The 20,364-nt window shown below is 41.0% G+C and overlaps 2 protein-coding genes across 2 annotated transcripts in view; one reads left to right on the top strand and one right to left on the bottom strand.

Moving 5' to 3' along the window:
- The window catches only part of c1qb (complement component 1, q subcomponent, B chain), a 7,205-nt gene extending 617 nt beyond the window's left edge, over positions 1-6,588 (top strand). Inside the window, 5 exon segments of the mRNA XM_039798838.1 lie at positions 568-730; positions 2,137-2,181; positions 2,184-2,367; positions 4,486-4,603; positions 6,223-6,588. Coding sequence (XP_039654772.1) covers positions 568-730; positions 2,137-2,181; positions 2,184-2,367; positions 4,486-4,603; positions 6,223-6,432 — 720 coding nt within the window. The 3' untranslated portion in view covers positions 6,433-6,588.
- Positions 6,589-10,719: 4,131 nt separating this feature from the next.
- On the bottom strand, positions 10,720-20,141 carry LOC120558018. The gene is made up of 5 exons (XM_039798837.1): positions 19,891-20,141; positions 15,983-16,158; positions 14,932-15,112; positions 13,613-13,715; positions 10,720-11,311 (listed from the first exon to the last, which is right to left on the bottom strand). Exons 2-5 carry the CDS (start codon positions 16,153-16,155, stop codon positions 11,193-11,195), a joined length of 576 nt encoding a protein of 191 aa, XP_039654771.1. The 5' UTR covers positions 16,156-16,158; positions 19,891-20,141; the 3' UTR covers positions 10,720-11,192.
- Positions 20,142-20,364: the final 223 nt, after the last annotated feature.

The raw sequence follows: 20,364 nt of genomic DNA, 5'->3' as shown, positions 1-20,364 counted from the left end.
CTATGTCAGAAAACTTCAGGAATGTTCTTTCTTTGTGCTGTAAATGTATTTCTTTACCAATTATCTACATGTTTTGTGTTATTTTACTGATCAAATTACAAATTTGAATACAATGATAAAACAGCAATATGCAAATGTACACTTAAGATTACTAAGACCAACAGATTCTCACTCCCATCTCTAAAATACGGACGCTTGGTCAGGTGCCTTTGTCGATTGTTATTGATGCAAAAAGTCTCCTTTAGCATCACTAACGCACTTTATCTAAACGCGCTTGGTCGGGACTATTTTGACGTTTCCGTGACACGCGGTAATAACGGGACGGTTGGGTTTAGGAAAAGAAGAAAGTGACTTTAGGAAAAGAGAACAGGGTTGAGACAGCTACAGCCAAACCTTCCACAATGGGACACTGAACTGGTCCCCACAAGGCAAAACATTACATTTTAGGGTTAGGACTTGGTGTTTAGTTGAGGTTGGTATGGTATGGTATGGTATGGTATGATTCAAGTTTAAGTTAAGGTCTTCTTAAGTCATAAAACGAGTTTTTGCATTTGTGTGTTCATTCAGGCCCCCCAGTGGCTGAGCTGCAGTACTGCAGTGTTTCTGCTTTTGGTTCACATCACTGCGGTTATCACACAGTCTTGCGGGGGAAACCCAGGGATCCCTGGGATACCCGGCACCCATGGGCCCAACGGCATGGATGGTCCCAAGGGAGTGATGGGAGACCCTGGTGAGCTCACACGAAACATCAGATATATATTATATGTTCTGTTCACATGTTTTTCTTCATGTTTAAATGTAAATCTGACCAACACGTGTCAGTGTGACTGAGCAGTTGCTGATTAAGCTTACTATGTTAAGTTTATTGTTTTCTCAGCTTTCTTCAGTAAACTTTACACAGCTGGTAGATTTTTACAACTCATGAGTCAACTTTGTACAATTTATTCAAGTTTAAACTGAGTTGAAGCTGAAGTTGTTTTTGTATATTTTTATTTTACCTTTATTTAAAAAAATTGTCAATTGAGAACCAATTCTCATTTACTATTTCGACCTAGCAGAGAGGCAGTGACAGGAGGCAAGTCGATACAAGTGATTATTTTTTCCTAAAACCAGAATTATTTACGGAATGTATTTTTTATTTTCACTATTTTCTGATGAAGTACTACCATTACTTCAATTAAAAAAAGATAATCTGGTACAGATATGCCATGACTGGTTATACGGATAGATGCAAGATGCTAAATGAACCTAGGGGTTAATAACATATGTGAACCGAGTCGACCGTTCTCTGGGATATGTTTTCATGTTAATCGAATGTGTCTCTAGCTTTAAAAAAGTTACCGCAAACAGGTGGTTAGCTGCTAATGCTAGCTTTTGGGGCAGAGGGTAAATCGCTATTTCTACACCACTAACAAGGCTCAAAATATCACCACACTTCCACGGAAGCAGAATGAGGGTCCCTACATGTAAACTGAAGCATTGAGAACTTTGTAAGTGTACAGACAGTTTATTAAAAAGATAGATTATAAAGACACGAATGCCATGTTTGAGCTTTGATTCTGGTTGCACGGGGTTCGTCATTGGACTGCTCATGACTAATCACCGGTTTGCGCTAGCTTGTTTAAAGCAACAGACACATTAAATTAGCATGAAAGCATGTCCCAGAGAACGGTCGACTCGGTACACATATGTTATTAACCTCTAGGTTCATTTTGCGCCGGAATTGTCCTTTAAAGGTTTATTTCGGCGTTTTTTAATCTGGACCATATTTTCCGATACATTGGTGACTAGGTGACTAATGCTAAAAAAATCTTTTTTTTTATTAGGGGACCACTAAGGTCTATATAAAAGAGACTTCAGATACAGTATTAGGGGACCACTAAGGTCTATATAAAAGAGACTTCAGATACAGTATTAGGGGACCACTAAGGCCTATATAAAAGAGACTTCAGATACAGTATTAGGGGACCACTAAGGCCTATATAAAAGCATCCAAAGAGCACCATGTCGTGGGACCTTTAAGTAGCCTGCAGTATAAACTTTCAATTTACAGCTGACGTATAACACCTTCCATTTTAGTCTCAGTTCACACTAACAACCTCTTGACATGTGATAAGTGTTTCTCTGTTTGAGCAGGTGAGGCAGGTCAGCCAATCAGGGGAAAGAAGGGGTCTTCAGGTCTGCGGGGGCCCCAGGACGGCCTGGGCTGAAGGGGGACACAGGTCTTACGGGGCCTCCCGGTAATCCAGGCCCATCAGGGGAGAAGGGAAGACCCTTCAACCCTTCCAACCAGCAGAGTTCCATCTTCTCCTACAAACGGGTTATATCACAAGCACCAGATTTAGATACCCCCATGATCTTCAACAGGTCAGTGCTGGGAAGGTTTAAAGGGAGGGTTCGGAGTAATTTCAACCTAGGGTCCTTTGCACCATGACCTTGATTGGTCGAGTTAGTGCTATCAGCCGAATGGCTTAGAAAGTGTTATTTAAATAAACTCCTGGTGTAGTTACAAACTTTCCAATGCCTCGTTTTATGAGTACAGTTTATGAGTCATATTAATTGCACTATAATAGCCCTTGTTGATTGAAAAACAAAGGCTTAAGGTATTACATGATTTTAATTGACATATTATATAATCTCTGTTGACAAAATAACCACATCCCAAAAAAACGAATGGCTGACAAATTACATGATTTTATTGCTGGCTGTAATTATATATATACATAGCCAGCAGGCAAGTGTTATTTAAATAAACTCATGGTGTACTTACAAACTTTCCAATGCCTTGTTTTACAGATTGAGTACAGATCCTATTTGTACTACTGTAGAAGTTTGGTACCATTCTGGACATTATTAGTAGGGTAATTTATGAGATACACCTTTGGTTCCATTAGCGCCTGCACTAAGCCATTCGTCTGATAGCGCTAACTCGCCCAATGTTAGAGGGGGAAAAGCTTCTGGGGTGTTTGGCTCAAGGTCATGGTGCAAAGGACCCTAGGGTGAAATTACTCCGAACCCTCCCTTTAAAGTCACAGACAGCACTAGACTGGTGTTTAATGTGATGTATTTCCTTTTTGACACAAGATGATGAGTCAGGATGTGATGGTTTTATAAGTTTTCATGTGCAGCCTGAGATCACCATTAAAGCCCATGAAAATGTTGTTTAAAATCTTAAATATTTTAAAATGAGCAACATTCAAAGTTAAAACTTTAGTGCATAACTTTTTTATATTAATGAATGTCCGTTACATTCAAGCCATTAACCAGTCCATCCAGAAAAATGCGATCGCATAATTCAATGCATAATCAGCCAAAGTCCGCATAAATTTTTGCGGGGGCCGCATTTTTTTCAAATACGCTACACTTTCGCCGCATACATTGCCGATTTCCGTGTAAAATCGCTGCATTTTGGTTGCAAAAAAGTCACATATATCTTAACAGACAGTTGAAAAATGTTGAGTTTACTTCACACACAGAGCAGCCATTTTCCCCCGTTGCCATGGGAACATTATGAAGTGACGTAACTACGCGACGTGAATATCATTGAAAAGCAGGGAATCATAGACATAATATTATGTTCATGGGGGGAATCACTTTTTTTCTCTTTTTCATCAAACCGCAGTTTTGGCAAGTTCCCGCAATTTCATCGCATAAAATAGCATAAATATCCCGCATATTCCATCAGATTTTTTAAGAAAACGTGCCGCATAATCAAGGATTTTTTCCCGCAACAATCACAAAAAAACTCTTTTTCTGGAAGGACTGGTTAACAAATGAGTTGCTACAAAGCTGCTGGGGGAGCTGCACATTCATGGAAGGCTTGTATCATGTGGACGCACCAACAGAAACTACGCACTATAGCTTTAAGTCTGGGGAAAAAAATATCGTATTTATTTTTATGAGAGATGAACAGTCAAAAACAGAGCTACACTGTTACCCCGAATTTGTTGACTTTACAAAAAAATTTGCTAACTAAAAATCATTAGTAAACAAAAAAACATGAATCAACCAAACCCAGATAACATAAATGCACACCCAACATGAACAGAACATGTTTTAACTAGGGCATAAACCGTTCAGAACATCTTTTTTTTCCCATGAGCCTTTGCACCGCTTCAGCGCAGAACAGTTCAAATGGCCCCGCCCCTCCCATACAGAAAATTAACATCCTTAGTTATCTCTGCTTAATAAGATCTGTGCACTCTCAAGCTGATTATTACAAACAACTAATGTGATTTAGTAATGAATATGGTTTTTACAAAAACATGAAATAATAAGTAGTGGCCACTAACAAGTTTAATTACAACTAAATCTGGGTTTACGGTGTAATATGCTTCATCAGGTTGATCAGATTTGATTAATGGCTGGAAACACAACAGCCTCATAACTGTCATAAGATTTTGATTCAAATATATGAATATTTTGATGGATATATGGAGATAATAAAGAATTAGTACAACCTGTTTGTGTAAAAACTTTCCACAGAGATATTTTGTCGGAATCGGATGAACAGCCTCAAGGACAATTGCTGCCAAACGGGACGTTCACATGCACCATCAGAGGAGTCTACTTCTTCAGTTATCATGTTTCAGCAAAGAGCAGAGTGAGTCTGAAGAGTTTCTTCCCACAAAACACATCTGTAAATCTGTTAAGGCGCTGACACACCAACCCGATAATCGGCCGTCGGACAGTCTGGTGAGGTCGGTGACTCGAGTCTGTTTGGTGTGTTCATTTGGGCCGATTTGACTTGTTGAATCGGCCAGTGGGCAGTCGGACTCAATGACCAATCTGATTGGTGGAGTGCTAGCCCTTGACTAGCGAATCCGTGCACATATGTTAAAACACTTACTGGAAATGACGAGCCAGGATGAGTCTGACGAACGGCTCTCAAAATCTGAGGAAAATCTTTTATAACTTTGTCTTTCTGAGATGAAGACAGATTCAGCAACTGCACGGCCTGTTTCTCTCTTCAAATGTTTTCAGAAACACGTTTCGGTGAACTATTTTAGTACAATATGAGATCAGATTCCGAACGAGCCGCCCATTATGGTGGCTTTGAAATTCGGGAGAAGCCAGACCCACGTGACGTGTTTGTCATTTCCGGTTTTAATTTTTTGGGCGACAACACAGATTAGCGCCACCTGCTGTTATGGAGACGTATTACGTCTCGGGCACGCGCAGAACGTACGCTCAAGTCGGCGTCTCTTCGGTGTGTTCTGAGGCACTTTTTGGACCTCGGGGAGACTGATCAGTCCGACTGGCTTTACTGCTGACGGTCGTCTGTCTGGTTGGTGTGTCAGAGCCTTTAGTGTATCTCTAGTTTGTCTGTCTCCTTTCTCTTTTCAGTTGTATCTTTTTTATTTGCTTCAGTTTGTCCTCAGGAGTCTGATTTAGTCATTTAACCAGTGGTCAAAAATCAAAAATCACAGTACATTTACTCCAATACAATTCTGAGGAAGTTGTACTTTATTTGAGTATTTCCATTTTCTGCTACTTTTTACTCCACTACATTTTGAAAGCCTATATCGTACTTTTAACTCCACTACATTTATTTAACAACATTAGTTACTAGTTACTTTGCAGATTCAAATTATAGATACAAAATATAAAGCAACTAATAAAGTATGACATTATCATAGGTTAAGCTACCCAGCATCTTATAAAGTAATTAAAATTAGCTCCACTTTTAGGAGCTGCACAATTAAAGTGGCATTAATGAATCAATAATTATAATCCAGAAATATAATAAACATTATTCTGATATGGGTCTTTGTGCATAATGAGTAATTTTGGTAACTTTTGGTAGGTTCTTTTTTTGTATTTTGAAAGGAAGGGGTTCCACAATTGCAGAATAGCTTTCCTTTGCTAATCAGACAAGTTCCTTCAGTGTCCACTTTTACAACTCTTTTAACAAACTCAGTTTATAATATGGCTTTTAAAGAGAGGGGGGAATGACATGTAGCAAAGGGCCGCAGGTCGAAGTCGAACCCACAACCACTGCGTCAAGGAGTAAATATATATGGATATATGTGCGCCTGCTTTACCAACTGAGCTAACCCGGCCACGTTAAGCACTTTTGTTTTTTTGCTATGTAAATAAAGTTTATATTATTATAATTTTTTATGCAGGACTTTTATTGTATTAGGTATTGCTACTTTTACTTAGTAAAAAGATCAGAGTACTTCATCCATCCCTGTGCATTTGTTTGTTTATCACATCCAGGTGGGTCTGAAGCTGGTAAAGAACAGCGAGAGTCACATGACTTTCTATGGCACATCCGAGGGTTTCCTGGTCACCTCCGGCTCGGCAGTCATGGCGCTGGAGGTCGGAGACACGGTCTCGCTGCAGGCAACCAGGCACAACAGCATCGTGACGAGCCAGACCAGTACCAGTCACACTTTCACCGGCTTCCTGATCTTCCCAAGCGCCTAGATTCTCTGGACTCTGGTCCACAAAATCATTGTTTAAAACGCCAAAGCCTTTTTTTGGGACATTTACAGCAACGAAATGAAATATGTTTTTCTGTAATCATGCAAAGATCAGCAGAATAAATAAAGATTAGCTCAATAGTGGCACCCCTACCTTAAAGGACTGTATGTATGTTTTTGTGTTTTAGTCCATTAACTACAAACTGCGTGTACTCTACCTGGGATGTCACGAGAACCGGTACTTCGGTACCCAATTTTTCACAGTACCGTAGGTCCCGGGGGATGCAATCCCTCTGGACCTGACGGGGGCAGTATATACGCCTAACGTTAAAAATGTTCTAGACTGCCGCTAAATGCTGAATGCTGAATTCAGCTTCTGGCTTTACCGTACAGCTGTGGCGGCGGCTTTCACGACTTCACCTGGAACTCCCAAACTGCAAGTGAGTCTATTTACCTCTGCCGTTGTCTATCACAAGCTAACGTGTGCTCTGATAGCGCCTCTATAACATCACTTAACTTTAACCAGCCCGGTACAACAGCAGAGAGAAACAGACATAACTAAACATGCTTGCTGTCTGGGAGTTCCGGGTCAACTAATGAAAGACGGTACCGTACGCTGGCAGTGTGAAAGACGGTACCGTACGCTGGCTGTGTGAAAGACGGTACCGTACGCTGGCTGTGTGAAAGACGGTACCGTACGCTGGCTGTGTGAAAGACGGTACCGTACGCTGGCTGTGTGAAAGACGGTACCGATGCTGGCTGTTGTGAAAGACGGTACCGTACGCTGGCTGTGTGAAGAGACGGTACGCGATACGCTGGCTGTGTGAAAAACGGTACCGATGCGCTAACGGTGTGAAAGACGGTACCGTACACTGGCTGATGTGAAGAGCGGTACCGTACGCTGGCTGTGTGAAAGACGGTACCGATACGCTGGCTGTTATTGAAGAACGGTACCGTACGCTGGCGTGTGAAAAACGGTACCGTCATTGCTGTTGTGAAAAGACGGTACATACGCTGTCTGTGTGAAAGACGGTACCGTACGCTGGCTGTGTGAAAGGGTACCGTCGCTGGCTGTGTGAAGGACGGCGTACCGCGCCGCCGTGAGTAATGAAAGCGATTACCCGTTACACTGGCTGTTTGAAAGACCGGACCGTACACTGGCTGTGTGAAAGACGGTACCGTACGCTGGCTGTGTGAAGAGCGGTACCGTGCGGCTGGCTGTGTTAATGAGACGGTACCGTACGCTAGCAGTGTGAAAGACGGTACCGTACACTGGCTGTATTGTGAAAGACGGTGCAATACGCTGGCTGTGTGAAAAGACGGTACCGTACACTGGCTGTTAAAGAAGGTACCGTAACGCTGGCTGTGTGAAAGACGGTACCGTTACGCTGGCTGTGTGAAGACGGTACCGTACGCTGGCAGTGTGAAAGGCGGTTCCGCTGGCTGTGTGAAGGCATTTGTCGCTGGCAGTGTGAAAGCGGTTACCGTACCGCTGGCGGTGTGAAAAACGGTACCGTACGCTGGCTGTGTGAAAGACGGTACCGTACGCTGGCAGTGTGAAAGACGGTACAATACGCTGGTGTGTGAAACGGTACGTACGCTGTTTGGTGTGAAACGTACCGTAACGCTGCGTGTGAAAGACGGTACCGTACGCTGGCGTGTGAAAGAGTCCGTGGGGTGAAGAGCGGACAGCTGGCGTGTAAACGGTACCACGCTGGCGTGTGAAGACGGTACGTCACGCTAGTGTGAAAACGCGGTACCAGCTGGCGCAATGTGAAAGAGGTACCGTACAGCTGGCGGTGTGAAGAACGGTACCGTACGCTGGCTGTGTGAAAGACGGTACCGTACGCTGGCAGTGTGAAAGACGGTACCGTACACTGGCTGTGTGAAAGACGGTACCGTACGCTGGCAGTGTGAAAGACGGTACCGTACGCTGGCTGTGTGAAAGACGGTACCGTACGCTGGCAGTGTGAAAGACGGTACCGTACGCTGGCAGTGTGAAAGACGGTACCGTACGCTGGCTGTGTGAAAGACGGTACCGTACGCTGGCTGTGTGAAAGACGGTACCGTACGCTGGCAGTGTGAAAGACGGTACCGTACGCTGGCTGTGTGAAAGACGGTACCGTACGCTGGCTGTGTGGCGATGCTAGGCTTCAAAGCAACGGGCTGTGGGGTCCAGAAGACATTTTCGTTTTTGTAAATCACGCTCTCCTTGCCCCTTCCACTCCACACCATAACAGAAAGTTGAAACTAAAAGAAAACACTGAAAGAAGAGTTTAAATAAATGAATTAATGTTTAAGTATTAGTATTATTTTCTTCCTTTTTTTTACACACACATCGTGGTATTGACTTTAGTATCGAGTATTGTGTACTTTTGTTGGTATCGGTACCGAATACTAGATTATCGGTATTGTGACATCCCTATGTCACATTACTGATTTTCCAAAACATGTTTAACTATATCTTATGAGCTGTAAGTAGAGATAAGTCAGAATGCATTGAGACACATTGTTGGAGTTGGCTCTATAGCTTTAACTCCAAAGCATACTGAGGAGTATCCTTATAATGTGTAAACACACCTATAGGACCAAAAGATTACATCTGCTTATTTAAACATTTAATAAGTTTATACTTTATTAATTACATTACATTGCATTTCATTCAGCTGATGCTTTTATCCAAAGCGACTTACAATTAACATTCACGCACCATTGGTGCAGCATCCGGAGCAATTCAGGGTTCAGTAAGACACTGAACTCAAGGAGACTTTGCCATGGGACTGCAGGGCCAGGGATCAAACCACCGACCTTTCAATTGGTATATACTATACTACACTGTAGCTTTAAGTCCGTATTTGTCTTATAGTTTTAAAAAGGATGATCTTGCCTTCTCTTTATCGCTGCGTCCGTCCTGTAAATATGTCCATTTATCTGCATAATAGGAATAAAACTGCATTGCTTGACGGAAGCTTGTGGAGCTACTATGACTATGATAAAATATTTATTGTTGTGGTGTGTAACATTTCCTCCAGTAGGTCAATTTTCAAAAACACTGAGGTTTCAGGTGTACATCTTTCCGAGTGATACCAGGCCAGGAGTTCATTAATTATCCATCAGACAGTATCAGGTTGGTAGACACTTAACCTTACAGCTGTGTGGACGGTTAACAAAAGTAAGTAAAAGCACAAAAAGTAGAGGTACAAAAAGTAGAAGCTCATTATTCCCACAAATAACCTGAATGGATCACTGTATGAATATTCTAATAGAATATGTTTCAGAGTTGTTATATCTAACCTATCATTGCTCCTTGGGTTGTTGTCTAACATCTGACACTAAAGACCTGAATCCCATTTCTCTGTCTTACCCCTTCCCCTTTCCCCTACCCATTCGTCTTACTTTCGTGAAAACATACCCCTATGAAACGAGACACCACTTGGTTACGGTTATGTCATCATTCATCGTCGCTAGCTGGCTGCCATGGAGTCCATTCAAGGCTAGTCAGAGAAATGCGGGACTGTTGTGCTAATCTGCAATGTAATATTAGCATTAAAAATGTTTCAATTAAGAACATGGTTGCAAATATATATGTACAGGACTGTGTAGAGCACAAAACAAGACTGTCGTAATTTTTAAATTAAATCAATTATTTAAGCCGAAAATACTATATATACTATAATGAGACTCTGGGTACCCCTTGGTTTCAAGTAAGCTCGTGAAAGTGCTTGGTTCTAAGGGGTATCTACCCCTTCCCCTTAGCCCTACACCTCAATCAAAATGAGAATTGGGATAGCCCTTACTCTCACGTGAACATGCAAAACTAAGGGGAAGGGGTAAGACAGAGAAATGGGATTCATCTCATAAAAATTAGAAAGCTTGGTAATTAGAAAACAGTGTTTTAAAATTTAAATGGGAGTTTTGTTTGAGATTTTATTTTGTGCACCCAAAAGTTGCCATGATCTCAAATGGTTTATAAATGTTAGCACTGTTGGCCATTAAGGTTGCTAACAGCGGCCGTGGGTTTGACTCCGACCTGCGGCCCTTTGCTGCATGTCATTCCCCCTCTCTCTCCCCTTTCATGTCTTCATCTGTCCTGTGGAAATAAAGGCCTAAAATACCCCCAAAAAGTTCAGTTCACTTTAGGGGAGAACACGATCCGACCCATATATAAGAAGGGGGGGGAAAAAAAGTGACATCCACTAGCCTCCAAGTTCAATCTTGCACATAATTTGCTTACGTAAACATGATTTAAGGTATGATAACTTTTGAATCCATAACCTATTATGACCATCCGTCGCTGGTCATCTGTATGACAACATCATCTCTCTCTCTCATCAGGGCCGCCCTCTCCTTCACTCGCTGCCTGTCAAATATTACAAACACTAAAGTAAAACCAGAAATCCCAAGACGTTATAAATTTATTATAACGTATTATTATTTCTGAAACCACAAGTGTCGGCCAGTTTTACTCAGATATTCTGTCCAATAGACCAGCAGCCTTTTTGACCCTGAGGAATTTATCTACAATGCTTGGTGTGTTTGATAAAGTGCAGTGTATACACAAACTGAACCAAATGAAAAATGTAACCATGTTGCAACTTCACCCCCAAATTGCACCGAGTCTACCAAACTACAGGTGTGAAAGCACCCTAAAACTAAATCAGGGTGTGTATTAAAACAAACATCAACGGTGTTAATCAAATAAAAGCCTGTTTGAAGTTCTACACTCTCATTAAAGAGCGACCTCTGGTGTATGAAGGCTGAACTTCAGCCCAGTGTGTCGGTGGCTGACGGGCTGCAGAACACACCGTTCCTGGCGTAGAACGTGTTCTTCACGACTGAAGACTTGGCGCGGGATGGCGTTCTGTAATCCACAGTGTAGTCACCTGTGGATCCAGGCAGACACTGTTAATCAGGAGAAATGAACTGACAGAATATATAGAAATAAAGTGACCAGTCACTATAAACACAGACAGATATAAACTGCACTTCAATCCAGAGAAGTTTAAATTAAAAGTCAACTCAAATAAACACCGATTGGTGCCCCCCTGCCCTCCCTCCAGGACTTGTACACTGGTAGGACCAGGAAGCGGGCAGAGAACATCACCAAAGACCCCACACATCCTGCAAACACCCTCTTTAACTTCCTCCCCTCAGGCAGGCGCTACAGCTCCCTGCGCACAAAAACAACCAGACACAAGAACAGCTTCTTTCCCACTGGCATCACTCTACTGGACACTTGATAAGTGGGTCATCCCCACTTTGGCCACTCACCCACTTCTCTACACATTACATATTTATCATTCCAATGTGCATCTTGCACACTACTTTGCACTATTACTTTTTGCACTCTACATCCCACTCCATGTGTACTTGTCTTGATATGTCTTATTTGTATTTTTGTAAATTATGTTGATATGTGCCTATATGTATTTTGTTGTCTCTATTGTACAGTATGTTACTACTACATGTCTATTTGTTGAATGTATAGAGAGTTAACACCTACCGAAGTCAAATTCCTTGTGTATGTAAGTATACTTGGCCAATAAATCTGATTCTGATTCTGATTCTGATATAAACTTGAAATTTAGATCGTTTCATTTAGAATTTGGTGCAGATTTTCATGCGCCACTTCAGAATGAATTGTGACTGGCCTTTCCTCTAGCACCACCATCAGGTCAATTTTAATCGCCATATACTTTGATTTATGTCCAAAAAACTTGCAGAACTTCATCTTCAAATCAAATTAGCACACTGAAAATAAAAAAAATGGCTTTCAAGCAGGGGAGCGGAGTTTGTGTCCCAGGGAAAACACAAGACTTTCACCCAGTAAACACATGTTTGTGTCCCAGTTTTACTACTAAAGGGAACCAGTGTTTTAATTCAAACCACAATCTTTTGTCTAATCTTAAGTATTCATTTTGGTGTCTAAATGTAACTGTCGTCGCCGCACGACAGTCGCCTTTTGTCGGCTAAATTTAGCTGTAAGACATTTAAACTTAACTGTCACGTGACTAGTCTTGCATTGCCAGACCTTCCTTTACAGCGCTGTGGAGGAGGGTCTGTCTAGTCCACACAGCATTCCAGGTTGGGAGAAAAACGTGCTCTGGTTTATTGGCATTTCTTTAACCGTTGTGTTGTCCTCCCTGGCCAAAACACAAAAATCTGTCACTTTTTTCGACCCTTTTGGTGCTTTTCTCAATGTATTTGGTGCTTTTTGTTGTTGCCGTTTTACACTTCTTTTCACTGCCATGTATAAGCACCACTAACACCAACTTATTATTATTTTTACACTTATTTTTGGAATTCATGGTCAAAACCTCATTTATAGGAAATAATATCTAATCCTTGAGTTAAAAAAACTGAAATTAGTAACTATTTAGACTCATATTAAAGGAAGGATAATCCCAGACTGGTATATGTCAACGTTCAGTCGAAATACTGTTTCGAAACGTTTCAATTTCTTTTTCAAATGCAAGAAAATGTTACAAAACACTCCAAATTCAATGAAATTAGAGGCAATGCATTAGAAGACAACACAAGGGTTAAACCAATCACAATCGTCTTGGGCGGGGCTAAGCTCCGGACGGAGCCACGGTGCCTCTGCTAACTAGTCTCGGGAAGGAACTTGTTTTGGTGGAACATGTGGACGTTCAAAAGTAGTTTTAGTCGTGCAACAGAGAACTCCGATTGGACAGATAGTCTAGCTAGCTGTCTGGATTTACCCTGCAGAGATCTGAGGAGCAGTTAGACAGACAGACAGGCAGACAGACAGACAGACAGACAGACAGACAGATAGTCTAGCTAGCTGTCTGGATTTACCCTGCAGAGATCTGAGGAGCAGTTAGACAGAGTCCTCACAAATCCACCAGAGGTTAGAACGCCAACACAAAGAAAGAGGAAGGGGACGGACATCTGGCCGAATTTCCAGCGGCACCTGAACAACATCATGGATAAAGACTATCACGTGACCGACCGGCCGTCATGTGACGGCTCTCATTGACCAGTCGCTGTAGTTTCGTAGGACATCATACAAATTGTGCATGAGTTTTCATACCATATCATATGAACCTGTTTATGAGAATGCATGGCATTTTTCTTTAACCCCCCCTTCTAATACTCTCTCCTTTCGTGCAGGGTTAAGGTTTAACAGATAGCAGTGAAGCAGTGAAGGGCCTCTAACTTACCCAGCCTCCACCCGTACTCCCAGGACGAGAGCAGAGGAAAGTCAAACTTCTCCTCAGGTCTGATGTGGCCACGTCTCTGTAAGTACAGACTCCGCCCTTTACCCTGCAGAGGACATTTTGTTTAAATTACTTTTAAACACACTAGGTTAAACATTGGGCAGAAATATAGGAATAAAGACCAACCAAACCATGAAATGTCTTGCTGTGTGTGATGGTGTTACTGTCAGCTAAATGTCATCATCTTTAATAGAAGCATTAGCATTATTAGCTTTGTTTACAATTGGGCAACAAGTGTAAAATTCAAATTAAGACTAAACAAGTCTTAAAGGTCCCATGACATGGTGCTCTTTGGATGCTTTTATATAGGTCTTAGTGGTCCCCTAATACTGTATCTGAAGTCTCTTTTATATAGACCTTAGTGGTCCCCTAATACTGTATCTGAAGTCTCTTTTATATAGGCCTTAGTGGTCCCCTAATACTGTATCTGAAGTCTCTTTTATATAGACCTTAGTGGTCCCCTAATACTGTATCTGAAGTCTCTTTTATATATAGGCCTTAGTGGTTCCCTAATACTGTATCTGAAGTCTCTTTTATATAGACCTTAGTGGTCCCCTAATACTGTATCTGAAGTCTCTTTTATATAGGCCTTAGTGGTCCCCTAATTCTGTATCTGAAGTCTCTTTTATATAGACCTTAGTGGTCCCCTAATACTGTATCTGAAGTCTCTTTTATATAGACCTTAGTGGTCCCCTAATACTGTATCTGAAGTCTCTTTTATATAGACCTTAGTGGTCCCCTAATACTGTATCTGAAGTCTCTTTTATATAGACCTTAGTGGTCCCCTAATACTGTATCTGAAGTCTCTTTTATATAGACCTTAGTGGTCCCCTAATACTGTATCTGAAGTCTCTTTTATATAGACCTTAGTGGTCCCCTAATACTGTATCTGAAGTCTCTTTTATATAGACCTTAGTGGTCCCCTAATACTGTATCTGAAGTCTCTTTTATATAGACCTTAGTGGTCCCCTAATACTGTATCTGAAGTCTCTTTCCTGAAATTCAGCCTCGGTGCAGAATTACAGCCACTGTACGCATATTAATGTTAAAAAAACCTCATTAAGTGAAATTTTCATGCCATGGGACCTTTAATTTCAAGATACAAATAAATAAAACCTAGAATATCTGAGAGATAAGTTCAGACTTCTTCAATCAGCTATCCATTGCTATTTAATACTTAATATGTTATTCTAATGAAAAACAACAGTGAGGGACATTTTAAAGCGAACATAATGTTGATTAAGTGTCACAGTGACTCGTACATGGTGAGAGGAGTCCTGATAGAGAGCACGTCTGGTCTGAGGAGAAACTGGCCTCATCAGGGGGGGCACATTGAGACGCCCCTCCCCCTCCAGAGATAGCACAGGAGGACGAAGAGGAGGAGGAGGAGGGGGAAGATTGCTCTGCTCCTTGATTGTCCTGGTAACAGGTGGCAAGACAGCCCTGGTGGGTGGAGCATCAACACAAGATGTGTATCATCAATAGTTTGTGTGACACATTTATATCATTTTACAAAAGTCAAATTTAACCAGTGTTAGAATATATTTTGTGAAAGTGTTAAAAAGAGGTTTTAGAGTTCATGAAGCTGACCTTGTTGCCTCCACTTCTCTGGGTTATGAGAGCCCATCTGGTTTTAAAGTGATAAGACATTATAAAGGGAGTGTGAGATATTGCCTGAAAAAAGGTCTTCTCTGATCGGGGGGAAACGGAGGCAACAATGGAGCAGTGTTTTGCAAGGATTTGTGGCACAGAGTATGGAAGTGACCTCGGCTCTCATGAAACTCAGAAGATTGAGAACACACAGGTGTTCAAATCCAACAACAGCGACTTGTCTCTTTTGACCAGAGAATGGGACAGGCCGAGGTCGTACTCCCATGCAGTGTGTTACATATCGTTAGGAGCCGGCTGGAGCCAGAAGATCTGGACCGGATCCAAACTGATGACAGCACCACCAGAGGATGGGACAGAATTGAATAAATAAGACAGTATTTTAACTTAGCGGGACCAGATGCTGGCGAAATCTTTGTAGGTGAAGGATAGACCTGTATCTGATCCGTATGCATACGCTCTTGTATTCTGCAATATCATTCACTAAAGCTTGTTATAATTTTAACTGAACAACTCCTGAGTTTTATTTCTCTGATCTTCCAGTAAACGAACACTTTTCAGGGTGTAGTGACCATAGAATTGGAGTCAGATTAAGTCTGGCCTTTTTAGGGCCAGACCGGTCATCGGTCACATTTTTAGAATAAAGCCTACACCAGACAAAACTAAAAACACAACTGCAGGTTTAATGTGCATGAAGCAGCTCACCGGGGGTCAGCGGGCAGACGGGGCAGCTGTGTCGACTCTGTGCTGTTGTTTCGGGGATTGTAACACGAGTAGAGGTTGGCGTAGCGGCTTTTCCAGGCCAAACGAGTCAACATCTCCTTCTGGATCTGCTCTCGGTAGCCGTTCTGGCTCTGGGTCGTCAGCAGGCAACGCATCTCCTGCCAGAAAGCTTCATTTAGCAACTCAGAGTAACATTTTTTTTTGTATTTTGTAAATTTTATTTATGCAAACTTTCAACACAACAATACAAAAACAAGCACATACATATGACAGACAAACAGACAGACAGCCATAAATATAGAACAATAGATATGACATGACGTCATAACTGATCGGATAACTGTCCACCATCTTACTAGGGTACTGTTTACGATTGTCACCTATAGGCAGCAAGTGTGGTTGTCAGCTGTGCAGCACCTAACTGCTTTACCAGAAGGACCGAAGAGACCCAGGAGGCTGGTATCACTATAAAACATGTCATTAGGAGTAGATAGAGTACTTTTTCTCTTCTTTTTTTAACTATAAATACAGAAAAGTTGGTGAACTAGCTAGTTACGTTACCTAGTTACTGTTAACGGACCGGCTGAGATGTCATTTATTGGTGATTGCTAGCTAGCTCTTAACAGCAATTATGAACAGCAAACCTCATTTTAGTTCATTGATTTTTGACCTCAAATAGGACGTTTAGTAACTGTTTTTTTTTAAACACGTCATTAATATTGTTTTATATCTATGCAGCCAGCCCCCACGCAGCAAAAAGAAAAGAAAATGTACAAATGCACGTGTCTACACACTAGACGAGACGCCCCAAAATGTTCAACCCTTTGTTGAAGAGAGAGCGCCATCTAGTGGGCTCAGAAAATAAAGACAATGGTTCACAAAGTTCCATTATGTGCACCACTAACGCTGGGCAAAAGCTAAAGATTACGCATATGGGCGCCATGTTTTGTTCCCAACTGCAAAGGTAAAACTGTAAATTTGTTTCAGCTCTGATGTGCACCTTTCTGCTTCTGCTACAGTACATAGCAATGGCAGCTGAGGCTTATGGGTATTGTAGTATTTGGAGCCATCTTCCATGCCAAACTGGTGGAAAAAACGTTTGATTACATGATTAAAGGTCCCATGACATGGTGCTCTTTGGATACTTTTATATAGACCTTAGTGGTCCCCTAATACTGTATCTGAAGTCTCTTTTATATAGAACGTAGTGGTCCCCTAATACTGTATCTGAAGTCTCTTTTATATAGAACGTAGTGGTCCCCTAATACTGTATCTGAAGTCTCTTTTATATAGACCTTAGTGGTCCCCTAATACTGTATCTGAAGTCTCTTTTATATAGACCTTAGTGGTCCCCTATACTGTATCTGAAGTCTCTTTTATATAGACCTTAGTGGTCCCCAAATACTGTATCTGAAGTCTCTTTTATATAGACCTTAGTGGTCCCCTAATACTGTATCTGAAGTCTCTTTTATATAGACCTTAGTGGTCCCCTAATACTGTATCTGAAGTCTCTTTTATATAGACCTTAGTGGTCCCCAAATACTGTATCTGAAGTCTCTTTTATATAGACCTTAGTGGTCCCCTAATACTGTATCTGAAGTCTCTTTTATAGACCTTAGTGGTCCCCTAATACTGTATCTGAAGTCTCTTTTATATAGACCTTAGTGGTCCCCAATACTGTATCTGAAGTCTCTTTTATATAGACCTTAGTGGTCCCCTAATACTGTATCTGAAGTCTCTTTTATATAGACCTTAGTGGTCCCCTAATACTGTATCTGAAGTCTCTTTTATATAGATCTTAGTGGTCCCCTAATACTGTATCTGAAGTCTCTTTTATATAGGCCTTAGTGGTCCCCTAATACATGGCTCGGTTTACACCTATCACCATTTCTAGCCACTGGGGGACCATAGGCAGGCTGGGGGAACTCATATTAATGCTAAAAAACCTCATAAAGTGAACGTTTCATGCTATGGGACCTTTAAAACTGCCAGCTATAACACAAAACGATTTGGCCATAGAATTCTGTTTACTAACACAAAGAGGATATCTTTTTTAGGATAATACATTCTGGTCCAGCGTGACTCGCCGCATCTTGCAACTCCCGATGATCAAATTCTCACATTCTCACAAATTCTCACATCTAATGCTTTCAGAAACACATTTCGGTGAACTATTTTCATAATATAAGAGAAAGTTTCCAAACGAGCCCCCATGTTGGTCTAAAAATCCCGGAGCAGACAGCCCTGGACAGCTCCATCCAGGGTGTGACCTGACCTGTATCGTATGTTGGCTTTGTTGGTCAGTTACCATGGTGACATGCCCATCGAGCGTTCAATGCTGGGAAGCGGAGCGATGCCTAATGTCAATAATTACCCTGTGGACACGTACCGTTAATCCTGCTAGCGTACCATCTCGTACATTTAAACTATTACAACAATCTTTCCCTAACTTAACCCTTGTGTGTCCTTCCAGCTCAAAATTAACACTTTTTTGTCACTTATTTTGATGCATTTTTCAACATTTTCTGTGCTTTCCCCCCCCCCCCCACTACCACCAGTATACACTAATAACAACAATTTATTACCACTATTTTCATTTTTGGAAATTATGGTCAATAAACCTCTTGTAGCCTTTATGAAATGATATCTAACTTTTGAGTTAAAAAAGCAGAAAGTATGAATTATTTTGACTAATATTTAAGATCAGAGGATGTTAATGGATAATCACAGACTGTCAAAGTTAAGTCAGATTAATGCTATCAAATTAAATTACACCCAAAATTCAATAAAAGTAGTGAACTGATCCCTAAATTTGACTTGTGAAGAGCCTTCTGTGGAACCTTCTGTGTTACTTTTGGGCAATTTGCTTGAAAGAAACCCAAATGTTCTGATATAGAAACTTAACCAAATGTTTAACCATATGGGAAGCAGGTCAGAAAAAGACATGTGGGTCATTTGTGTTGTCGTTTAAGTGGGATGACTTGGTGCTTTCACGAATAATATTTACATTTTTGTCAGATAAAACATTCAAATATTCATTAACCCTTGTGTTGTCTTCCTGTCGACCATTAACTTGCATCAAAATTGTAAATTAACTGTTTTTGGCTCTTTTTCCCCAATGTTTTTGTCACTTTTTTCAAAGCTTTTGTTGATTTATGGTCAATAAACTTAGTTTTTATGACATTATACCTATTTTTTTGTTAAATCAGATCAGAGGATGTTGAGTGGATATCACAGACTGCTTTATGTCAAAGTTTAGTCGGGATATACTGTTGTGAAAACCATTTACATTTTTTTCAAATGCTTTAAAATTGAATAAAACACCCAAAATTCATTTAAAGTAATCATATATTTCACCTGCTCTCCTTGATCAATGTTCATTTTTTTGGTGGGGGCAATTTTGTTGAAAGAAACCCATATTTGTGATATAAAAAACTTTGAAAATGGGTCAAAATCGGCCGAGGACAACACAAAGGTTAAAAGATTCCTGTCATATGCTGGATGGGTTTCCATCTTTATCGCATTTAATCATTTTGTCTCTTGTGTCAAACATCTCAAAAGCACTGAGAAGAACGTGTGTGAGTCCTCTGTTTGGACTGACCTGGCAAATGGGTTTGGATAATAACATTTCAGCTTTAATTGTTTATAAAGTTTTAATAACAAAAGAAAGTTGTCCTTGAGGGTTGAAAGTATATGCTGGAACACCACAAACAGCACAACTAATACAAACTACTGTCTTTCATGACCAAAAAGACCAAAGAAGTAAAGAATTAAAGGCTTTGAAAACTTGACCTAGCACCGAGCTGTATGCCATTGTTAAATATGGTAGAAATGCTGAAATCCCATTATTGAATTATACGTTTATATAACTGTTAAATATCTTTATTTACCTTTGTTGTGCCTGATGCTGAGCAGGATCAGCTTCTTGTGGTGGAAAGGAAATGTGGCTCAGATAACACTGTAGCACAGGGAAACATGAGACACACACACACACACACACACACCCTGTTCTTCCACCACACTATGCAACAGCGTCAAAAATCACAAATAAAGGTTACTTAACCAAATATTACACAACATGTTCCAGCAGGAATGTGACCTGAAATTTGGGAGAAATTAACATTTGCAGCCAAGATTACAGCTTTCCCTGTCGTTAGCATGTGGCTAAGTGTATGAAACGTAAACACTACAGTAACGTGCCTGCCTGGAGCAGATGACCATATATAGAAAACTGTCTCGGTATGACATCATACACAGTAGAAAAACTGATTAAACTGGCTTATTCAGAGGAACTGTGGGAAATCTGAGGTTTTGGCTCCCTCATAGGTCTCCTTTAAAAGAATCTCTTGAGTCAGCTGCTTTAA

The sequence above is a fragment of the Perca fluviatilis genome, chromosome 4 (assembly GCF_010015445.1).
Source record: "Perca fluviatilis chromosome 4, GENO_Pfluv_1.0, whole genome shotgun sequence".
NCBI lineage: Eukaryota > Metazoa > Chordata > Actinopteri > Perciformes > Percidae > Perca > Perca fluviatilis.
This window is presented reverse-complemented; position numbering and strand designations above follow the sequence as displayed.

Excerpts from the sequence above, each read along its gene's own strand:
- LOC120558018 (XM_039798837.1), bottom strand. The coding sequence starts at position 16,155 with ATGCGTTGCCTGCTGACGACCCAGAGCCAGAACGGCTACCGAGAGCAG. Across the intron at positions 13,716-14,931 it reads ATCAGGACTCCTCTCACCAT|GGTAAAGGGCGGAGTCTGTA; the intron begins GTACGAGTCACT and ends TGTCCTCTGCAG. Across the intron at positions 11,312-13,612 it reads GGAGTACGGGTGGAGGCTGG|GTGACTACACTGTGGATTAC; the intron begins GTAAGTTAGAGG and ends CTGGATCCACAG.